The sequence below is a fragment of the Miniopterus schreibersii genome (genome assembly GCF_964146895.1).
Source record: "Miniopterus schreibersii genome assembly, chromosome: 2".
Lineage (NCBI taxonomy): Eukaryota > Metazoa > Chordata > Mammalia > Chiroptera > Miniopteridae > Miniopterus > Miniopterus schreibersii.
In genome coordinates, this window is record NC_138102.1 from 75,465,742 (window position 1) to 75,485,383 (window position 19,642).

Consider the following 19,642-nt stretch of genomic DNA (forward strand, 5'->3'; position numbering starts at 1 on the left):
CTCTTTTATTACAGTCAGGACAGCCAAGAACCTAGCAGAGTAGAGGGAAAATTGTTTTTCTTCCCCTTCAGTATTAGCTGTTTTACTTAGTTCTTTCCTGTCCACACATTTAAATCACTGTTCCTCAAATACACTCTAAACTAGGGCTCACTGCCACATGCTAACCTGACTAGCTCAGGGAAAGCTTATGTGGCAGGCTTTCAAACTCAGAGACCTAAAGTAACCCACAAAGGATGGTCTGAAATTGAAACTTTTATTTTTATTTTTTAAATATATCTTTATTGATTTCAGAGAGAGGAAAGGAGAGGGAGAGAGAGAGATAGAAACATCAATGATGAGAAAGTCATTGATCGGCTGCCTGCTGCACGCCCCCCACTGGGGATCGAGCCCGCAACCCAGGCATGTGCCCTGACCAGGAATCGAACCCCGATTGCCTGGATCCTAGGTTGACACTCAACCACTGAGCCACGCCCAGCCAGGCTGAAATTAAAACTTTTTAACTAAAAAGCAGTTTATGGTGGGTAGTCATGTCCTAGGTTGCTATCTTCCCTGATAAAGGTCAATCTTTACCTTAATTGAGCCTATCTATTATCTTTTTGCATCTACGATAACATAATGTTGGAGTGTTCAAAGTAATTTTCCTTTTCCTGGATCCCTCAAAGCACAGTTCTGCTGAGACCACAAATTCCCTTATTGTTATTGAGTTAATTGTTGACTATTCACTATCCTGCGCCCACCTAAGTAAAAGAAGTAAAAGAAGTGTGTCTATCATTTTACTTTTTATCCAGTTCCAGAGGTTTCCCCACTTAGCTTTCTCCTGTCTCCCTTATCTATCACCAATGCATTTCATGTAACCCACTTACATCATTTCTTTTGATTGTAATGTATAAAACAAAGTGCAAAACTGCCATTCTCTGGAACATTATCTCAATCCATTGAGATTCTGCTTCCTGGCATGGTGTTGACAGCTTGACTCAAATCAAGTCACAAAAATTCTTCACAGGTTTGAATGCTTCTTAAGTTAACGGGAGTTTTCATCAACTATGAGTTAAATAAGGAGGAGTTAATTGAGTTGTTTTGGAAGTCAATCACACTCATTCATTTGCATATTGTCTATGGCTGCTTTTGTGACATATGATCATTCAAATGGCCCACAAAGCCTAAAATATTTATTATCTGCCCATTCCAGAAAAAGTTGGTCAACCCTGAGCTAAATAAAACTTTGATACCTGCTCCTTAAATAGTATGAAAAATTTCCTTTTAAACATCAGTTAATGATGGTAGGTGATGTGATCTAAAAAAGTACTTGGTAAAAGCAGTTCTACAGAGGGTTAAAATGCTACTGGAAAATACCATGGACTCTGAATCTCTAGGGGATAGACCCAAGAATCCAGGTTTTAAAATAGTCTCTGGGTGACTCTTATGCTTGGGCAAGTTTGAGACCCACTGGACTCCTCTGGTCTAGCTGAGTGGTTCTGTACAGACTCTGACTACATAGGTCTGAAGTGGGGACCAAGAATCTGCATTTCTAACAATCTTCTGAGTGATGTTGATGTAGGTGGTCCAAGGGCCTTAGTTTCCTTACCTGTAAAATGGAAATGATAGGTCTGGCGTGGCTCAGCGTTGTGCGTCGACCTAGGATCCAGGCGATTGGGGTTCGATTTCCGGTCAGGGTACATGCCCAGGTTGTGTGCAGGAGGCAGCTGATCAATGACTCTCTCAGCATTGATGTTTTTATCTCTCTCTCTCCCTCTCCTTTCCTCTTTCTGAAATCAATAAAGATAAATATTTTTTTTAAATCTGTTTCACAAAATTGCTGTGAGTATTAAATGAAGTAATGTACATTTATATCTTACTCCCACCCCTTTCAAGCTGTATCTGCTTGAGCAAGTTACCCAGTGTCTGGGTTTCTATAAGTAGAGATAAGGATAATAATAGCTATTTCATAATGTTGCTGAAAGGTATTAATGAGATAACATATGTAAAGTAGCTAGAACAGAGCCTAGAACATAGTAAATGCTCAATAAAATAAGATACTATTATTACTATTATTATTGTTACATAAGGTGTCTGGTGCATTGCAGATATTTCACCAGTGATAGTTCTCTCTCTATTCCCTCTCTTTCTGTCCTCTCATCCCTACTCCTCCCTCTAGTCCCTTCTGTCCATTTCTAACATGTCTAATTACAGGCCCTCTTCAGGAATGCTGATTCAGAAATACCCAAACCCAGCCCAAAGGGCGCCACACAAATGGGGATCCAAAAAGAGCTTGGGTGGTGTCCAGGCCCATCTGCCCACCCCCTTTTGGGTGGCCTTGTAACAGAGTGCCTCAGGACAACATAGGACGTGGGCTTGCCAGTCCTTCCCACCTCGCGGAGCACAGACATTCTCAGGGTTCCTGGATGTTCTTACTTTGTAGTACATTAATCTCCGTGGACCAAGTTTACTTTTCTGCGGACGCTATTATTTTTCTGAGGATGCTGCTGGCGCTACTGCATTTGGGAAAATATATGGAAAGCCTGAGAAGTCATTTCTCTTTGTCAGCACTCTCCTTCAAAACAAAGTACATGTTCCATGAAGGGAGTCTGGATTTTGTTTCAGGCTTCTCTTTGCTTCCTCAGGGTTTAAGTGCTGCCAGGTACTGCCTTCCGAGAATTTTTTAGGAAATCTTAATTTCTGGATTCATGATGATGTATGGTTACAGCTTTGCCCGAAATGACTAAATAAGAGCTAATCCTGCCCACAAGGGTGCACTGGCCACCTTACCTCCATAGAAGACATGGTCACTGGTCATGGTGGGCCTTCCACATAGAAAAGCAGACCTGATTGTGTGTTGTACATTTTCATCTATAAGCCTGTATCAACAAATCCAGCATAGGTACCTTGTCTGTATGATCAGCTCCATGGGACCTCAGTTTGTTTTGTAAGAAAATTCTGTCCAAATAAACACACTGCTAGGACAATATTCCCAACCAACAGGACCTAGAATAAAAGGTGAAAATTTGGGTTATCTATAGAGAATAAGCAAATGAAACACAAAGTGGGGATGGACAATAATTAATGATATTGAGCACCAATTCTTTGCCACATCCTGTGCTATTTGGGATCATTTAATAAAAAACATGAAAACCATATTTTCCTTTCCCCTCCCTTTCCTTGGAGACAAAAAGAGCTGTGGAGGCCACAGTAGAAGGACTGGGGAGCTAAGGTGTGCTAGGGAGATTTGTCAGATACAAGTAAATGGTGGGAGGGATAAGAAAAAACTATATTAAGAATAATGTGAGTCAGGTTTCTTGCTGTTGAGGAAGAGATTTACCAAAATGGCAAGGGGAAAGGCTACAAATAACACTGATGTGCTGGACTAGAATGGAAGCTATCAGTGTGAACTCTTTTAGAGAAATAGCTAGCTATTGAAAGAGATAGTTATATGATTGAAGGTATATGTGTATTTGTAGATATGTGTAAGATATGTGCATCTACATATACACATATAAATATATTTTTAGATCTATCCTTTCAGTAGCAATGAGCACACTTATTGCCCAGATCTTAGTTTTTAAATATTAAGAGGAACCAGGGCTCCTTGGGGAAATGGTTGATTCCAGGTCTGGGGTAGGGAATGTACAAGATGATGCTGGAGCACCTTGTTGAATCAGAAGGTCAGGAAGTGTCAAAGAATGATGGGACATGTCAACATGATAAAGAGGTAACTTAAAGGGGATTTCATCAGCTAAATATGGGACAATTTGAGCATTAAAATAAATGATAACAGATTACAACTCATTGAATAAAATAGGAATTAACAAGTCCATACTGATATCAATGAATGAATGAGGAAGAAGGAAATGTTTTTCCTTATAGTAGAATGACAACTGCTAGAGGTAGAAGGAATAATGGAAATATGGAAACAGGAAGTCGCACTGGACACCATTACAATGGTGGTTAATGCATGTGGGAATTATCAACAGATGCTGAAGTTGGTGCATGGAGGTTTAATGGGTATAGGATATTGGCATAGACTGGGGAGTACCTCCCCACAAAGGGATAAAGAATAACTTCAAGTTAGAAACCTGAGAGGCACTAACTTCCCAGATGATCAAGGCATCACCAGTGGTAGGGTGTGTTAAGACTGAGTTGCTTCCTGATGTGATGCATGGAATGTATCACTTCTGTCACATTCCCACTAAGAATGGATGGCCTGAGTCTGGTTGTGGGAAAACCTCAGAATGACCCTAGTTGAGAGAAATCTTACAGAATGAAAGGCCTGTACCCTTTAAAAAACTGTTAATGTTGTGAAACAGAGGGAAAGGCTGAGGAAATGTTTCAGGTAGAAGGAAACTAACAAGATACAAAACTTAAGTTTTTCTGGATGAAATGCTAAAACAATGAAAATGACACATGTTGAAACACTTCAAAATTTGAGTGGGGTCTGTGGATTGCATAGTAGTATCCAATCAATGTTGATCTTCTGTTTTGGATGGTTGAATTAGCATGTGTTACAGAGTGTTCTTGTTTTGGAGCAATGCACACTGGAGTTTTTAGTGGGAATTAGGCACAGGATCTGTAACTTGCTCTCAAATGAGAAAAAAAAATGGTGGAGGGTATGCAAATGTAAGAGAGAGAGAGAAAGAATAAAAGAGATGGTACAAATGTGGTAAAATGTTGAAAACTGCATATTCTGGAAGAAGAGAATATGGGAGTTCTTCATACTGACAAGACTCATGCATGTCCCTCAAATAGGACTATACGTCCCACCTCACTGATGTCTGGCTTGCCATGTGACTTGCTCTGAGTCATCACTTAGCTCTGCCATCTCTTTTCCTTCTGTCAGGAGAAAAGAATATCCAGACAGAGGCTGCTCATTTAGTCTGGATTCCAAAACAATCCATAGGCATGTTAGCATATACAGCCCTCAGAGCAGAAGCCTGGCTGGCCACTCTGGAGGAGCAGGCCAGGCAGGTGCACCAGGGTCCAGGGGTGCCCCACTGATTCCAACTGCCTCCTCCAAATGTGTGGGACTGTGTCCAACACAGGGAGGCAGGCCAAGGGCTGTGGCATCTCCAGGCTTCCTGATGGCAGACCCTGCAGCCTCCCTCCCCTCTCCCCTAGGCTGTCAGGGAGGAGTGTGGAGTCTCCCACATTGGCCAAGATGGGCAGGGGGAGGCTGTTACACAGAGCTTGACCGAAGCTCAATAGTGTTAAAACTCAATTTTGAAGCAGCATGGTGACTAGATGTTTCAGCTCCAGCTGGATGAAAAAAGTCTTCAGTCTTCCATGGAAAGGGAAAGCGCACTCTGAGCCAGAGGGGGAGCTGACTTTCAGAGACACACGTCTCTGCCCCAGGTCCCTGATTGCAAAGGAGGGCTTCAAATCTTCACAGTTTGTGTACCCCCAAAAAGCACTGTCCTGATTGCTCAGTGAAAATGCTAATAGAGATACAGCTGCACAGCACCTATTGGATGGGAAAAGTGTCAGTCTTACTGGTTGAAATATAACTCCAGGAACTCCTTTGTAAGGACTGGGTCAGACAGCAGGCACGCAGTGCAGGCCTGCAGGCATCGCCTGAAGCCCATCGCCCGAGGCCCCCTTTAGAAATGGCTGCCACCAGGAGCCCTCCTCAGTAGGTATCTTCTTTCTCAGGCTCCACAAAACAGAACATCCCAATGGTGGTCCTGGCATTAGGGTCCCCAGCACCAGCCAATCTCTAATGTTAACAACTACCTGGCCCCCCAGCTCCCACCCCTTTCTCTTTGGTGAGTCTCTAAGGCCTTGACCATGACAGACAGGGCAGGGTCCATTTCTATTCCCTCTCTGACCCCAAATCTCAGGTCTGACCAGGCCTCACCACCCAGTCTAACTCTGTGCAACCTGCGATTTCAAACCAAGACACCCTCAAGCAGCCTTACTTCAGCAAAACCAAGAAGACAGCCAAACACCAAAGAGTCAAAAACCGGCCTCCACAGACTTATGATTGCACAGCGCCTCCTACCCACGCAAGGCCACCCCTGGAACTGCAGCCCCGAGCCACGGTGTCCCCGCCTTGCTATGACGTCACAAAAGCGCCCGGAAGTGGCAGGCGGGCTTCTACGTCATCGGGCTGCGCTGAGTTGGCTTCAGCTGTAGAGCACCTGGGAGGAGGCGGGAGGTGGAGTATGCCAAGATCATGCCTGACGGCGAGAGGCTTTCTGGTCTTCAGAGGCTGCTAGGCTTGGGATGAAAGAAGCAGGGCAGATGCAAAATCTGGAGAACGCGGGGCCTGGGCGGTCAGTCAGCACCCAGACTGACAGCATGACCGGTGAGTGCCTCGGACCCGCTCCCACCACCGCCGTGGGTTGCTCTGCCCTGTGTTCCCGCAGCCCTTCAACTCCAGCTTCCCCGCCTTCCTCTTCGCGTGCAGTTCTGCCACTGGGTGTCTCGTCCCGTCCTGGGCGCGTCCCTCATTGGGTCGGCGGAATTCCCTGGCCTGGCTGCACCTGCTTTTGAAGTCGCGCGCTCACTGCCCCTCCGCCCTTATACTTTTCCTCCCTGGACCTAGAGCTGGGATCTCCGGGAATGACGAGCCTGAAGACTCTCCACGCCGTGCTTTTGAATTGATTTCCAAATTAACCACACGCCACGCTTTCCTATATTTTAACTGCTTTACCTTCAAAGGTCACCGCATTTTCAGTACTGTGCTGTAACCACTGCCCTTGCTGCAACTCCACAATCTAAAGAAAAGCCTGCTCCTCGATGACTTCAGATGCAAGGACTTTTCATAACTTCCTTTGGATTGTTACCATAGCTAGTACTCCCCCCCCCCCCCCGCCCCGCAGCTGTGTGAGGTGTGGAGAAAGGCCCCAACTTTGGAAAGTGCCCGAGGACGTCACCCCAAGTGAGGTGGTGGCCAGTTTCCTGCTAAGAAAGCACTTTGATTCTCTTGTCGTCTTATTCTTTTCCTCCTTCTCCTGCTAAAGTAGTTGAGCTAAAACTGCCGCACTCAAGTGGCATTGAGTTTAGTTTCTATTTTCATCATTAGCAAAATTTTAAAGTGTCTGCCCTCTCTCGTAGGTCAAATACCAAGGCTTTCTAAAGTCAACCTTTTCACTCTGCTCAGTCTCTGGATGGAGCTCTTCCCAGCAGAAGCCCAAAGACAAAAATCTCAGGTATATTTTTTCCTTAGATAATTCTAACCATTTAGAAAAGCTGTGGTCTAAAACTAGATTTTATTGCTCCAGTTTCTGTCACACTTAAAAACAAACTAAAAAAACCCTTACAATTTGTGAAATATCTTTATGGTTTAGTGTGACATTAGTAACTGTTAGCTCTAGCACTTATCTTTCCAATCTAGAAATAGAACAGTTACCTTTTCTGACTGTGCCATATTTATCATGTATTAATGCTATTTATATATTGATCTGGCCAATCCGATTATTGTCTATACCATATAATTTATCACTCATTGGTATATTGTTTGCATTTCATCTGGGTAGTTTTTCCGCTTTCCTACCAAACTGTAAATTTCTTGAAGATAGAGAACATGCCTTATTTTACCTGGTATAACCCTCAGTATCTACTATTGTAATAGGTAATACATGAATGCTGTTGTTCCATGTAAGTAGTCTCTTTTTTTTGAATCTCAAAAGAGGTGACTGAAACAGGTTAGGAATATATTATAAGAATAATCATAAAAGCCAATGTATTAGAAGTATGTACAGCCTAAACCTTTCCTTTCTCCCACCCTTAGTGTGGCAGGGTGCTATCTCATCATTTTCCTCTATGTATAGAGAGGCATGGTTCTCACCATTTTGGTTTGGTAGATTTGAAAGTTTAGAATGTTGTAATTAATTTTTAGGGGGGGCCACAGTCATTATGGAATTAGTATAGGTTAAGTTAAGCACTTAAAACATTTTTGGAAACAGAGAAAAAGGGGGGAAATCACCTGAAGTTTCTCACCATTTAACCATATCGGTTTTAACATTTTGGTGCGTTCCTTCAATCTTTTTCTAAGCATAAGGGCTTTTTTCCCCCCTCTTCTTATAAAATTGTTACTGTATTCTGCATATGCTTGTTGAAGTTTCCAACAATCCTGCTAAAGGTTGCTCCAGATTTTCCACAGAAAGACTTTTTTGTAAATCCTTTAATTCCCACAGTACTCTTAATGAGGTAATTCATACTCGCCCTCTTTTTCTTTTTCATTTTTCATGTCTTCTTTACTGTGGATGAAGTTGTGTGCTTGGCACTGGAAATACAGAAAGAAAAGATGTAGTCCTTACTTTCTATTGGGGACAAAAACTAGGCATTTAAACAATTAGATACAATTAGATGGTAGAGTCAAGTATAAAATATAAGCAGACATGTTACCCAGACTGAAGACTGAGGGGCAGACTCTAAATGAGGAAGTGAGGAAAGGGTTGCATTTGCTCTGAGACATGAAGAAAAAGCAAGTGTTTACTGTTCGTACGTGCAGACCCAAGGAAAAACCCTAAGACTGAAAATCTACCTCTGGAAGTGGAGAGCAGGGAAAGACTGAAGAAAGAGACTGGTCACTCCAGTCTGGTAACTGATACAGTTTATTAAGGGAAACATATATGAGGTGTGTCCTGGGCAACTATAGTACAAAATGGATCCCCTCGCTACTCGGCAGGCACCAGAGAATTCTATAAGGTAAAGGGGTGGATAGTCATGGGTACAAGTGTGTGAATGCCACCAGGTATGGAAATTACTTTATGTGCTTGACCAGGTCAGGACAACAACCTGTTCCAGGAACCAGCACATGGCAGGGGCAGGGAGCAGGGGAAGAATGCTTATTTATGTCAGAATGAACATGAGTTACCATCAGGTCATCTCTAAGAGGGGTTTTCAGAAAACACCTCTGTTCTGGCCCAGGTCTAGCTTGCAGGACAGACAGTAGCCATGTCATGGAATAGTCTCTCCTCTACATTTACCAAGCCAAGGGACTCCAAATGGAAAAGCTTGGAGGAGTGAGAATTTGTGGTTCACTTTTCAAAAGGTGAAGTTGGGTGGAGTTGTTACCAGCATTGGGGTTCTTGGGTTTCCCAAACTAGAAATCAAAAGGAAACCCCAGAGAAATTTCCAGACACATTTTATTAAACTTATGCTCCAGGACAAGGGAGGCAGCACAGAGAAAATTTCAGAAGGCCCTCTGAACTGATTGGGGGGTCCGGAGGGTTGGCTCTGCTTGCCTGCTTTTATAAGCTGGGGACAAAGCAGGCTTTTGCCAAAAGGTGGGCTTTTTGAATTTTCCATTTTAGGGTTGGTGAATTCCTTTTCCAGCTGCACTTCTGGTAACAATGCCCATGCCTGCCTTATGGGGGCAAGATGGCATAGTGCTCATTACCACCACCCTAGGAAAGTGGTATAGTGATCAAACCTTGATCAACGGTGCATGCAAGTTAGTAGTTTAAGCAGGCGGTTAGAAGGGAGATAAAATCAGCTACCTCTGTGTTTTTGAGTAGGGAGTGGAGGGATGATGACATTTTTAGGGTCAGCTCATCCGAGGTTTTTTCTGATCTTAACTTGGCTTCCTGGCTACCTGGTGTTCTCCATTCTCGGCCCAAGTCCCTATGCTGTCCTAGAGGGAAGATACGGAGTACAAGCTTGGAAAGGATACAAGAATCACATCATAAAAAACATTTTTGTACTTTTCAAGGGAGTTCAGATTTTATCCTATAAGTATTGGGACTAAATTGAAGAATTTTAATGGGGAATTTAACAGGGAATTTACTTTAAAAAATTATTATTATTTTTTGATGTTGTTGTTAATCCTCACATGAGGATATTTTTCCCATTGCTTTTCAGAGTGAAAGAGAGGGGAGGGGTGGGGAGCATACCCACACCCAGGTATGTACCCTTGACCGGGAATTGAACCTGCAACCATTTTTTGCACAGGCCAATGCTCTTACTACTGAGTCCACCGGCCAGGGTGGAATTTACTATTTTTAAATTAAGACTTTATTATTTTAGAGCACTATTAGGTTCACATTAAAATTGAGGGAAAGTACACAGATTTTCCATATACTCCCTGTCCATGAGTAGCCTCCTCCATTATCCACATTCCCCCGAGTGGTACATTTGTTATAGTTAATGAACCAACATTGACACATCGTGATTACTCAAACTCTATAGTTTACATTTAGGTTCACTCTTGGTATTGTACATTCTACGGATTTGGACAAATGTATAATGACATTTATCCCTTATTATGATGTCATACGGAGCATTTTCATTGGGCTACAAATTCTCTGTGCTCCACTTATTTATTCCTCCCTAACCCCCCACCCCTTACATTTTTTGTGACTGTTTCCATAGTTTTGTCTTTCCCAGAACATCATATAGTTGTGAATCACACGGTATGTAGCCTTTTCAGACAGGCTTTCACTTAGCACAGTGATTTTCAATTGGTGTGCTTCAAGAGGCACCCTGGTGTGCCACAAGAATTTTAAAAACATGCAATACCTGACTATTTAGTTAGAGGCACTGACCTCTTTTCCCTTAAATTGGCAAATTAAAAAACGACAACCCTGGCTGGTGTGGCTTAGTTGATTGAGCGTTGTCTCATGTACCAAAAGGTCTCTGGTTCCATTCCTGGTCAGGGCACATGCCCTGATTGTGGGCTCGATCCCTGAGGTTGTTCAGGAGGCAGCCAATCGATGTTTTTCTCTCTCTCTCTCTTCCTTTCTCTCTAAAATCAATAAAAACATATATATTTTTAAAAATGACAACAGCCAACACAATAGCTGTCCAGTGTGACTGAATCAAAATTATACCTATTTTTTTTGTCAGATCTGCAGAAAAGATAATATATTTTTTGGTGTGCTACAGAGTTTTAGTAATTAGTTTATTTGTGCCATGAGATGAAAAAGGTTGAAAATCACTGATTTATCAATATGCATTTTAGGTTTCTTCATGTTTTTTCATGGCTTAATAGCTCATTTCTTTTTAGCACTGAATAAGATTCTGTTGTCTGGATGTACCACAGTTTGTTTATCCGTTCCCCGACTGAAGGACATCTTGGTTACTTCCAAGTTATGGCAGTTATGAATGAAGCTGCTAGAAACATCTCTGTGCAGATTTTGTGTGGACATAAGTTTTCATTTCCTTTGGGTAAATACCAAGGAGCATGATTGCATGGTTGTATGGTAAGAGTATGTATAGTTTTGTAAGAAACAGCCAAACTGTCTTCCAAAGTGGTTGCACCATTTTGCATTCCCACCAGCAGTGAGTGAGAGTTCCTGTGCCACATCCTCTCCAGCATTTGGTGTTGTCGGTGTTCTGGATTTTGGCCATTCTGGTAGGCATGTAGTGGTATCTTGTTGTTTTCATTTGTATCTCCCTGATGACATATGATGTGGTGCATCCTTTTATTTGCCATCTGTATATCTTCTTTGATGAGGTATTTGTTTAGGTCTTTGGCCTATATTTTAGTCACATTGTTTGTTTTATTGTTGAGTTAAAGAGTTCTTTGTATATTTTGGATAACAGTTTTTCATCAGATGCGTGTTTTGCAAATACTTTTTTCTCAGTCTGTGGCTCGTCTTCTCATTCTCTTTACATTGTCTTTTGCAGTACAGTTTATAATTTTAAAGTTTTTTTATTTAATATATTTTTATTGATTTCAGGGAGAGGAAGAGAGATGGAGAAAGAGATAGAAACATCAATGATGGGAGTCATTGACTGGCTGCCTCCTTCACGCCCCCTGCTGTGGATCGAGCCCGAAATCCGGGCATGTTCCCTGACCAGGAATCAAACTGAGATCTCCTGCATCATAGGTCAATGATCAACTGCTGAGCCACACCAGCCAGGCTACAGTTTATAATTTTAATGAAGTCTAGCTTATCATTGATTTCTTTCATGGATCATGCCTTTGGTGTTGTATTTAAAAAGTCATGGTCATACCCAAGGTCATCTAGGTTTTCTTCTATGTTATCTTCTGAACTTTTACAGTTTTGCATTTTACATTTAGGTCTACGATCCATTTTGAGTTAACTTTTGTGAAGGGTGTAAGGTCTGTGTGTACATAGGGAATTTACTTTTTAGGATAAAATGATATAATAGTTTTATTTTCTAATTCCTAGTGAAATGTTTTCTAAATAGTAAGACATTATTAATAATATTACACATATTTATTCCCTGTTTGTCAACCATCACCCTAACCCCCGCCCTGGCTCTACATATCATTAATGGCTTTGCGAAAACTCTTTATTTCCTTCATGGTCTTGAAGTGCTTTATTCTTTTTACTTCCTGATAGCTTAGTACTATTTTGTGTAAGTAGAAGATTTTCAGGCTGTTGGTTTTTTTGTTTTGTTTTGTTTCTTTGCAAATACAATTTGGTTTTAAGAGACAGATTATAGGCAAATGTTTAGAAATTTAAAACTTTTTAAAAATGCATTTAAAAAGCTGGGTTTGTGAGTGCGAAGGAGGTAAAAACTTTCCTCTGCCCTTCTACATTCTTTCAGCTGGTCTAATAGTCAAATAGACATGAGATGGGTTAACAAGAGATGACAACTAAGTCTAATTATATATATATGGGAGCCCCACATACATTAGAGTTTCAGAGATAGAAAGGGAAAATGAAGTATATATGATATTCTTAGCTAAGTATGCCATAAGGGGCTTCAGAGGAGAGGAAGGTCATTCTCAGGATGATGCGAGAAGATGTTCAGTAATTAGAAGTTTGCCCTGCCCTATAGATTGGGCACAAAAGTTATTTCTGGTGATAACTTGTATGGGCAAGGCCCCTATTTTAAATTCTTTAAGGGAGAGGTAAAAGTTTCTCATGAGCTTGCAGGGTCCATTGCCTTCATTTCAAAATAATTTATATGCCAGAGTGGCACATCTTAGGGAAGCCTGTTCTAAACCCCTTCATTAGAGATTGAGTACTAATTTTGATTTAAAAAAATTTCGATTTATTGATTTTAGAGAGAGGAAGGAAGGGGGGAAGAAAGAGAGAAAGAGAGAGAAACATTGATTTTGTTGTTGTTCACTTATTCATGCAGTCACTGGTTGACTCTTGTATGTGCCCTGACCCAGGATAGAACCTGCCACCTTGGCTTATAGGGATGATGCTCTAACCAACTGAACTACCTGGCCAGGGCGAGTAATAATTTTGAAGAAAGTTTTTTTAATATTAAGATTTGATCTAATTTTAATTTTTTATATTTATTAGTATACTATATATGTATGTGTATATATATCAGTATGTGTTTATTATCATTTTAATGATTGCATAACAGTCCACTGTATCAGTGCACCATATCTGTTCCCTTATTGCTGGACATTTAAATTGTAATTTTTAACAGCCTTAGTGTGTTAAGTAACAACTATTTGTAAATATAGTAGTCACCCCTTATCCATGGTTTTGCTTCCTGTAGTTTCAATTGCCCATAGTCAACCAAAATTCAAAAATATTAAATGGAAAATTCCAGAAAGAAACAATTTATAAATTTTAAATTGCATGCTATTTTTGAATAGCGTGATGCACTCTCGTACCATCTTGCTCCATCCTGCCCAGGATGTGAATCCAAGCTGCATCTGTTACCTGCCTTTTAGTTACTTAGCCATCTCAGTTATTAGATCAACTATCACAGTATCACAGTGCTTGTGTTCAAATAACCCTTATTTTACTTAATAATGCCATATTCATAATTTTATTATAGTATATTGTTATAATTTTTCTATTTTATTAGTAGTGTTGTTATTAATCCCTTATTGTGTCTAATTTATAAATTAAACTGTATCATAGGTATGTATGTATAGGAAAAAACATAGTAGATATTGGGTTTGCCTGCATCCACTGCGGTCTTGGAACATACCCCTGTGGATAAAAGGGCAACTAAAGTATGACTGATATCTGAGATTTTCTGGGTTTCAAATATATACACTGTATGGGTGCTCCTTGGGGATTTTTCAACAAGGTATCTATATCAAGTATAAAATCTACTAATTTCTAAGAATCCAGTCCAGCCCTGGCTGGGTGGCTCAGTTGGTTGGAGTGTTGTCCCATACATCAAAAGGTTGTGGGTTTGATTTCCAATTGGGGCACATACCTAGGTTGCTAGTTTGATCCGCTGTTGGGCATGTATGCGAGGTAACCAATTGATGTTTCTCTCTCATATTGATGTTTTTTTCTCTCTCCTTTCCCCTCTCTCTCAAATCAATAAAAAACACATCCTTAGGCCCTGGACGGTTTGGCTCAGTAGTTAGAGCGTCAGCTTTTGGACTGAAGGGTTGTAGATTCGCTTTCTGGTCAAGGGCACGTACCTCGGTTACAGGTTCATCCCTGGCCCTGGTTGAGGTACATTCTGGAGGCAACCAATAGATGTGTCTCTCTCATATCAATGTTTCTCTCTCTGTCTCTCCCCCTCCCTTCCACTTTCTCTTAAGAAAATCAATGGAAAAAATATCCTTGGGTGAGGATTAATGAAAACAAAACAAAAAACGTATCCTCTGCTGAGGATTAAAAAAAAGAAAGAATCCAGTCCAAAAGTAGATAAATGAATGGGAAAGTATCATTTATGAGACTTCTAGGGGGAAAAACACAATTAAAAGTTTGGAATAGAAATCAAGCATTTTTGAAAATGGCTGTATTTTTATTTTATTTTTTATTCATTTTATATTTTATTTTATAATTTAATTTTATTATTTTATTATTTAAGTTTTTAAATGTCTTTATTGATTTCAGAGAGAGGAAGGGAGAGGGAGAGATGGAAACATAAATGATGAGTCATTGATTGGCTACCTCCTGCGCTCCTCCTGGACTGGGGGTCAAGCCTGCAACCTGGGCATGTGCCCTGACCGGGAATCAAACCAAGACCTCTTGGATCTTAGGTCGATGCTCAACCCCTGAGCCATGCCAGCTGGGCAAAAAGGGGCTGTCATTTAAAAATAATTATCTCTCTTATTGGTTTCATTTTAGTAAACTTAAGAGTATTTAAATTATTTTAATGGCCCAGTGGTTGAGTGTCGATCTAGGAACCAGGAGGTCGCTGGTTTGATTCCCAGTCGGGGTACGTGCCCAGTTGCGGGCTTAATCCCCAGTGGGCGGTGTGTGGGGGGCAGGCAATCAGTGTTTCTCTCTCATCTATGTTTCTAACTCTATCCCCCTCCCTTCCTCTCTCTCTAAAATCAATAAGAAAAGAATTAGAATAACTGCATTGTTCTCTCATTTTTTCTCTACATATTACATATTGTCCCTCTCTCTCATCTCTTCTCATTTTGTCCTGTACTACCTTATTTTCATTATTAAAGGTCTTACTGAACTTTTCCAGAACAGAAGCAGTGTAGCATAATGATTAAGAGAATGGATTTGGGGCTCAGATCCTGGCTTACGTATTTATTAGCTGTGTGACCATGTTCAAGTTATTTAATCTCTCTCAGTCATTATTTTCTCATTTGTAAAATGGGAACAATAGTAACTACTTTGTAAAGTTGTGAGGATTAAATGCGATGATAGAGGGCTTGGTACATGGTAAACACAGTAAATGTTAGGTACTGTTGTTATTATCACTGATATATCAACACCACTACCACCATCCACACCGCCACATTTCACTATCAACATCATCACTTCCACTTTACATTCTGTTTGAACAGAAACCCCCTTCCTAGGACATGGCTTTTCTTGTAAACTTCTTAGATGTCACTTTTTTTCTAGCATTTGTTTCATAAGACTAAGGTGTCATCATTTACCAAATTTGCTATTCCAGCTTTCAAACTTTCTTCAACTTATTACACATCTCCCCTACTTTGGGGCTCACAGAATTCTGCTTTATCACCCTGTCTTAATCATCTACTCACTTCATATTCACGTACCCTTGTTCATAAATCATAAGCTCTGTAAGGGCTACATCCTGAGCAACTAGGTCTATGATTAAGACCTAAAAAGGGTTCAATAAATATTTGTTGAATTAATAAATAAAGGAGTTTGTTCCCTAGCTCAAAACTTTCTACTTCAAGTTTTACTTTTAGAGGGGACTTATGGACATCTCTATATTAGTGTCCTATTGCTGCTGTAACAAATTACCACAAAGTTGGTGGCTTAAAACAACACATATTTATTATCTTAAAGTTCTAGAGATCAGAAGTCCAAAATGGGTCTCACTGAGCTAAAATAAAAATGTTGGCAAGCTGCATTCCTTCTGGAAGCTCTAGTAGAATCCATTTTCTTGCCTTTTCCAGCTTTTAGAGGCTGCCCTCATGCCTTGGATCATGGACCTCTTCCTCCATCTTCAAAGCCAGCAATGGCCAGGCCAAGTCTTATGTTTCACCACTCTGACACTGACTCTCCTGCCTCCCTCTCACTAAAAAGGACCCTTGTGATTACATTGGGTCCACCCATGTAATCCAGGATAATCTCCCTATCTGAAGTTCAGATGATTAGCAGCCTTAATTAGCAGCCTTAATTCCATCTGCAACCTTGCCATGGTAATATAACATAGCCCCAGTCTCAGGGATTGGGACAGGAAGGTCTTTGGGAGACCACTATTCTGCCTACCATAATCCACTTCTAATTGCTTTTTCTACATAGTTTCTTCCCAAATCTAGTTAATTTACCACTATTCCCCTTTTGTCATTCTTAGCCATGGCCATACTCTAGACTTTTCCATTGCTCAAAGCTGCCCCAACTCTGAAATCTTAAACTACAGATTTTTATTTTCTGACCACAATTTCTTGTCCCTCTATGCTTTGGAATCATATGCAGGGGCCAGAATAAAAAGGCCTTATTTATTAGGTTAAGCAGTCTGAACATGAACCTGAACAAAGTAGGAAGTAATGCAGAGTTTCATCAAGAAAAATGTGAATAGTCCAAAGCCAAGGGAACCAGATTTTAAATAGGATATATTGAATTAGTCATGCATCTTATGTACTAATCTTTTCCCCCCTTAATCTGCTTTTAATTAGGACAAGGAAGAGGGAAAGCATAGACCCTTAGGAGATAATGAAGAGATGACCAGAGTATCTACTGACAAAAAACAGGTGAATTTTTATGATTGTTTAAAAAAGACATATGTTCATAATAAAGCAAAAGGAATGGTATAAAGTCGAATAAAAGTTGCTCTTATACTCAAGTTCCCTATTTCCACTTCCAAAGGAGTTTCTTGTATACTCTTCTAAAAATTTTCTGTGTATTTGCAGGATTATATGTCTCTCTTATAAAAAAACAAAAACAAAAACTAGATTATTCTATAATCTCCTACATCTTCCTTCTAAAAAACATTTTCCACCTTTAACTTATAACACATTCCCATATTGGTTTATATGTGTTGAGGAACTCTTCCATGATTCTTTCAAATTCCAAAATTTTGCTGGTTTAAAGAATTCAATGCCCTAACTGCTCTTTACCTAGGCCATTTCTCAGAGTTGCTTTTGTAACAAGCAACCTTGAGGGTTTAGGTAATGTCTCCCTCTGGTACTAAGACTGTGTTTGCTTACTGCCTGGGATAAAACAACAGAATCCCCAAGCACAGTGTTCCTCTCCTATAACATAACCTACTTTGTGTACAGGAGTCCATCTGAGCTGCTTTGCCTGACCCATGTAGGATTTGTGGGCAGAGGAAACCATTGCAAACATGATACTCATGCTGCTTGCTGAGCTGTGAATGGTATAGTGTCTTGTCTCGACCCAGGAGTTTCATGTCTTCTGCTAGCGTCCATGAAACAGTAACAGGCTAACTTACTGGCTTATAGGAAGGGTCAAATCAAAGCCCTGACCTGACAAGATGAACCTGTTCTTTTTAACATTGCATAGTATATCCTTGTTATTTAATCTTTTGCATTTTTCAGAGAGATCCTAATTCATCGGATGTGGAGTGGAGAAAAAACATTTATATTTTTTAAAAGCTTTGATGATTCTCATGGAAATTTTCTAAAATGCCCAACAAGAATATAGAAATTATTTGTCTCAGAATATTTAGGTGCTTTTTATTATAAGAAAGGCAAAGGTAAAAAAGTAGTGATGCGCCAATTAAGTAAATACGCTAGTTCATATATTAAATAGACTGCCCTCTTTTGCCTATGTGTTAATGTAAAACTCTGTGACTAGGGTTATGTGGATGACTTGCCAAGCTGTTAGTGAAGGGAAGTAAAATGAGGATCCAGAATAGCGATTCACTCTAAAGATTGAGTCATCTGTGAGTTTCTGCAAATTGCAATAAGTGTAAGTGCTGAAAGAAAATGCACCGTAGGCTTTTATTTGCTTTGTTTTAAATTTGTGATGAAAAAAAATCTTTGTCTCAAACTTGATATTTGGCCTTAGCTAGAAACAGAATGAAAAAAAAAATTTTTTTCCTGAGGTAAAAAGAACTCTAGGCAAAAAAGTGATAAAGGATTCCAAGATGGTGGCAGATTAAGTGGAAGCTACACTGATATTTTCCCAGGACAAAACTGGAATTATAACTAAAATATAGAAAAATCATCCTGAATAGCCAACTGAAGACTAGCTGGAGAGAACCCTTATAACCAAGTATGTAAAGTGGAGACCAAATCGAGACTGGTAGGAAGTGCAGAGGTGTAAGAGGGCTGGCTGGGCTCCCATAGGCAGCATTTGAAGTTCTGGAGGGATATCTCAGCTGTGTGTGGGGGGGCGGGTTCCCCCTGAGAAATTTGGGGTCTAAACTCCAAACTGAGGTCTCCAGCCCAGAACACCAGAACTGGAAAAGGTGCCCACATAACGCCTGGCTGTGAAAAGCAGCAGGTTTTCTGTCCATCAGGGAGAGACTGCTGGAAATGTAAGTACCCTCTTAAAGGACCTATGCACAAAATTTCATGTACAGCCACTCGCCTTGGGATCTGGCAAAGGGAGGGCAGGGTGGACTAGAGCTGTGCAAGGAGAATCCGGGGTTGGTGGATCTGGGGACAGAGCTGAAAAGACAGCTGTGTGGATCCCTGTGCTGAATCATTTCCTCATACTGCAGAGGACATATTTCTCAGGCAGATTTTTACCATCTAGGCAGCTTTTGCCTGGGCAGGGAGGGGCAGTTGCCCTACCCATTGGAAACCCTCTTACCACACCCTGTGGAATTTGTGTCTTGTTCATTAAGTGACTGAGACTAACAATCAGCTTGCAGGCAGAGGCAGCTCTCTGGGTGCTTTGAGTCTGTCTGATCTGCTTCTGGACCCAGGGCTAGGAAAAGCATAAACTGGTGTGTGCATCTTGGTCCTTTTCAAATGCACTTGACCGCAGCAGAGGGAGTCACAAGCTGTGGATCATTGATGACTCCAAGCAGGGTACTCAGGGCTAGTCAAAAACAGTGTCTGACATTGGCCTGCACCAGAGACTCTCTGAAGGGACCCCAAACCAATAAGCCCAGTTTCCAGCTTTAGAAAATAACAGAGCAGGATCCAATAAGCTTCACAAGCAGTATATCCATAGGGAGGAGATATTAGCAGGCTCCAAACCCTACTGAGGTGAATTCCACTTCCTATGATAAGCATCTGCACAGTAGCTGGCACACTGTGTTGAGGGTTGTGCCTCACTTTCAGTCAACCTGAGTGTCAAGCCCATGCACAAATGAGACAGTAGCAATCAAGACTCAATTACAACATGAGAGCCCACACAACATGCACAAGGGACATTATTAGAGCACTCAGGTCAGGTGATCAGGGAGAGTGCACCATTGAGTCCCAAAGGTCACCTACTACTTA

At 40.8% G+C, this 19,642-nt stretch overlaps 1 protein-coding gene across 7 annotated transcripts in view; it reads left to right on the forward strand.

Annotated features, from left to right (window-relative positions):
• Positions 1 to 6,050: 6,050 nt before the first annotated feature.
• The window catches only part of CDADC1 (cytidine and dCMP deaminase domain containing 1), an 84,561-nt gene continuing 70,969 nt past the window's right edge, over positions 6,051 to 19,642 (forward strand). For 5 of the 7 annotated variants that reach the window (XR_013998137.1, XM_081128060.1, XM_081128059.1 and 2 more), the window contains exons 1-3: positions 6,069 to 6,295; positions 7,048 to 7,142; positions 16,901 to 16,975. Coding sequence is in view for 5 of the 7 variants with exons in the window: in XM_081128060.1 (XP_080984186.1) it covers positions 6,214 to 6,295; positions 7,048 to 7,142; positions 16,901 to 16,975 (252 nt within the window). In the remaining 2 variants the exon portion in view is untranslated. Of the gene's footprint in view, positions 6,296 to 7,047; positions 7,143 to 16,900; positions 16,976 to 19,642 lie in introns of all 7 variants that reach the window. The other 2 variants (XM_081128062.1, XR_013998136.1) reach the window with 2 other exon arrangements.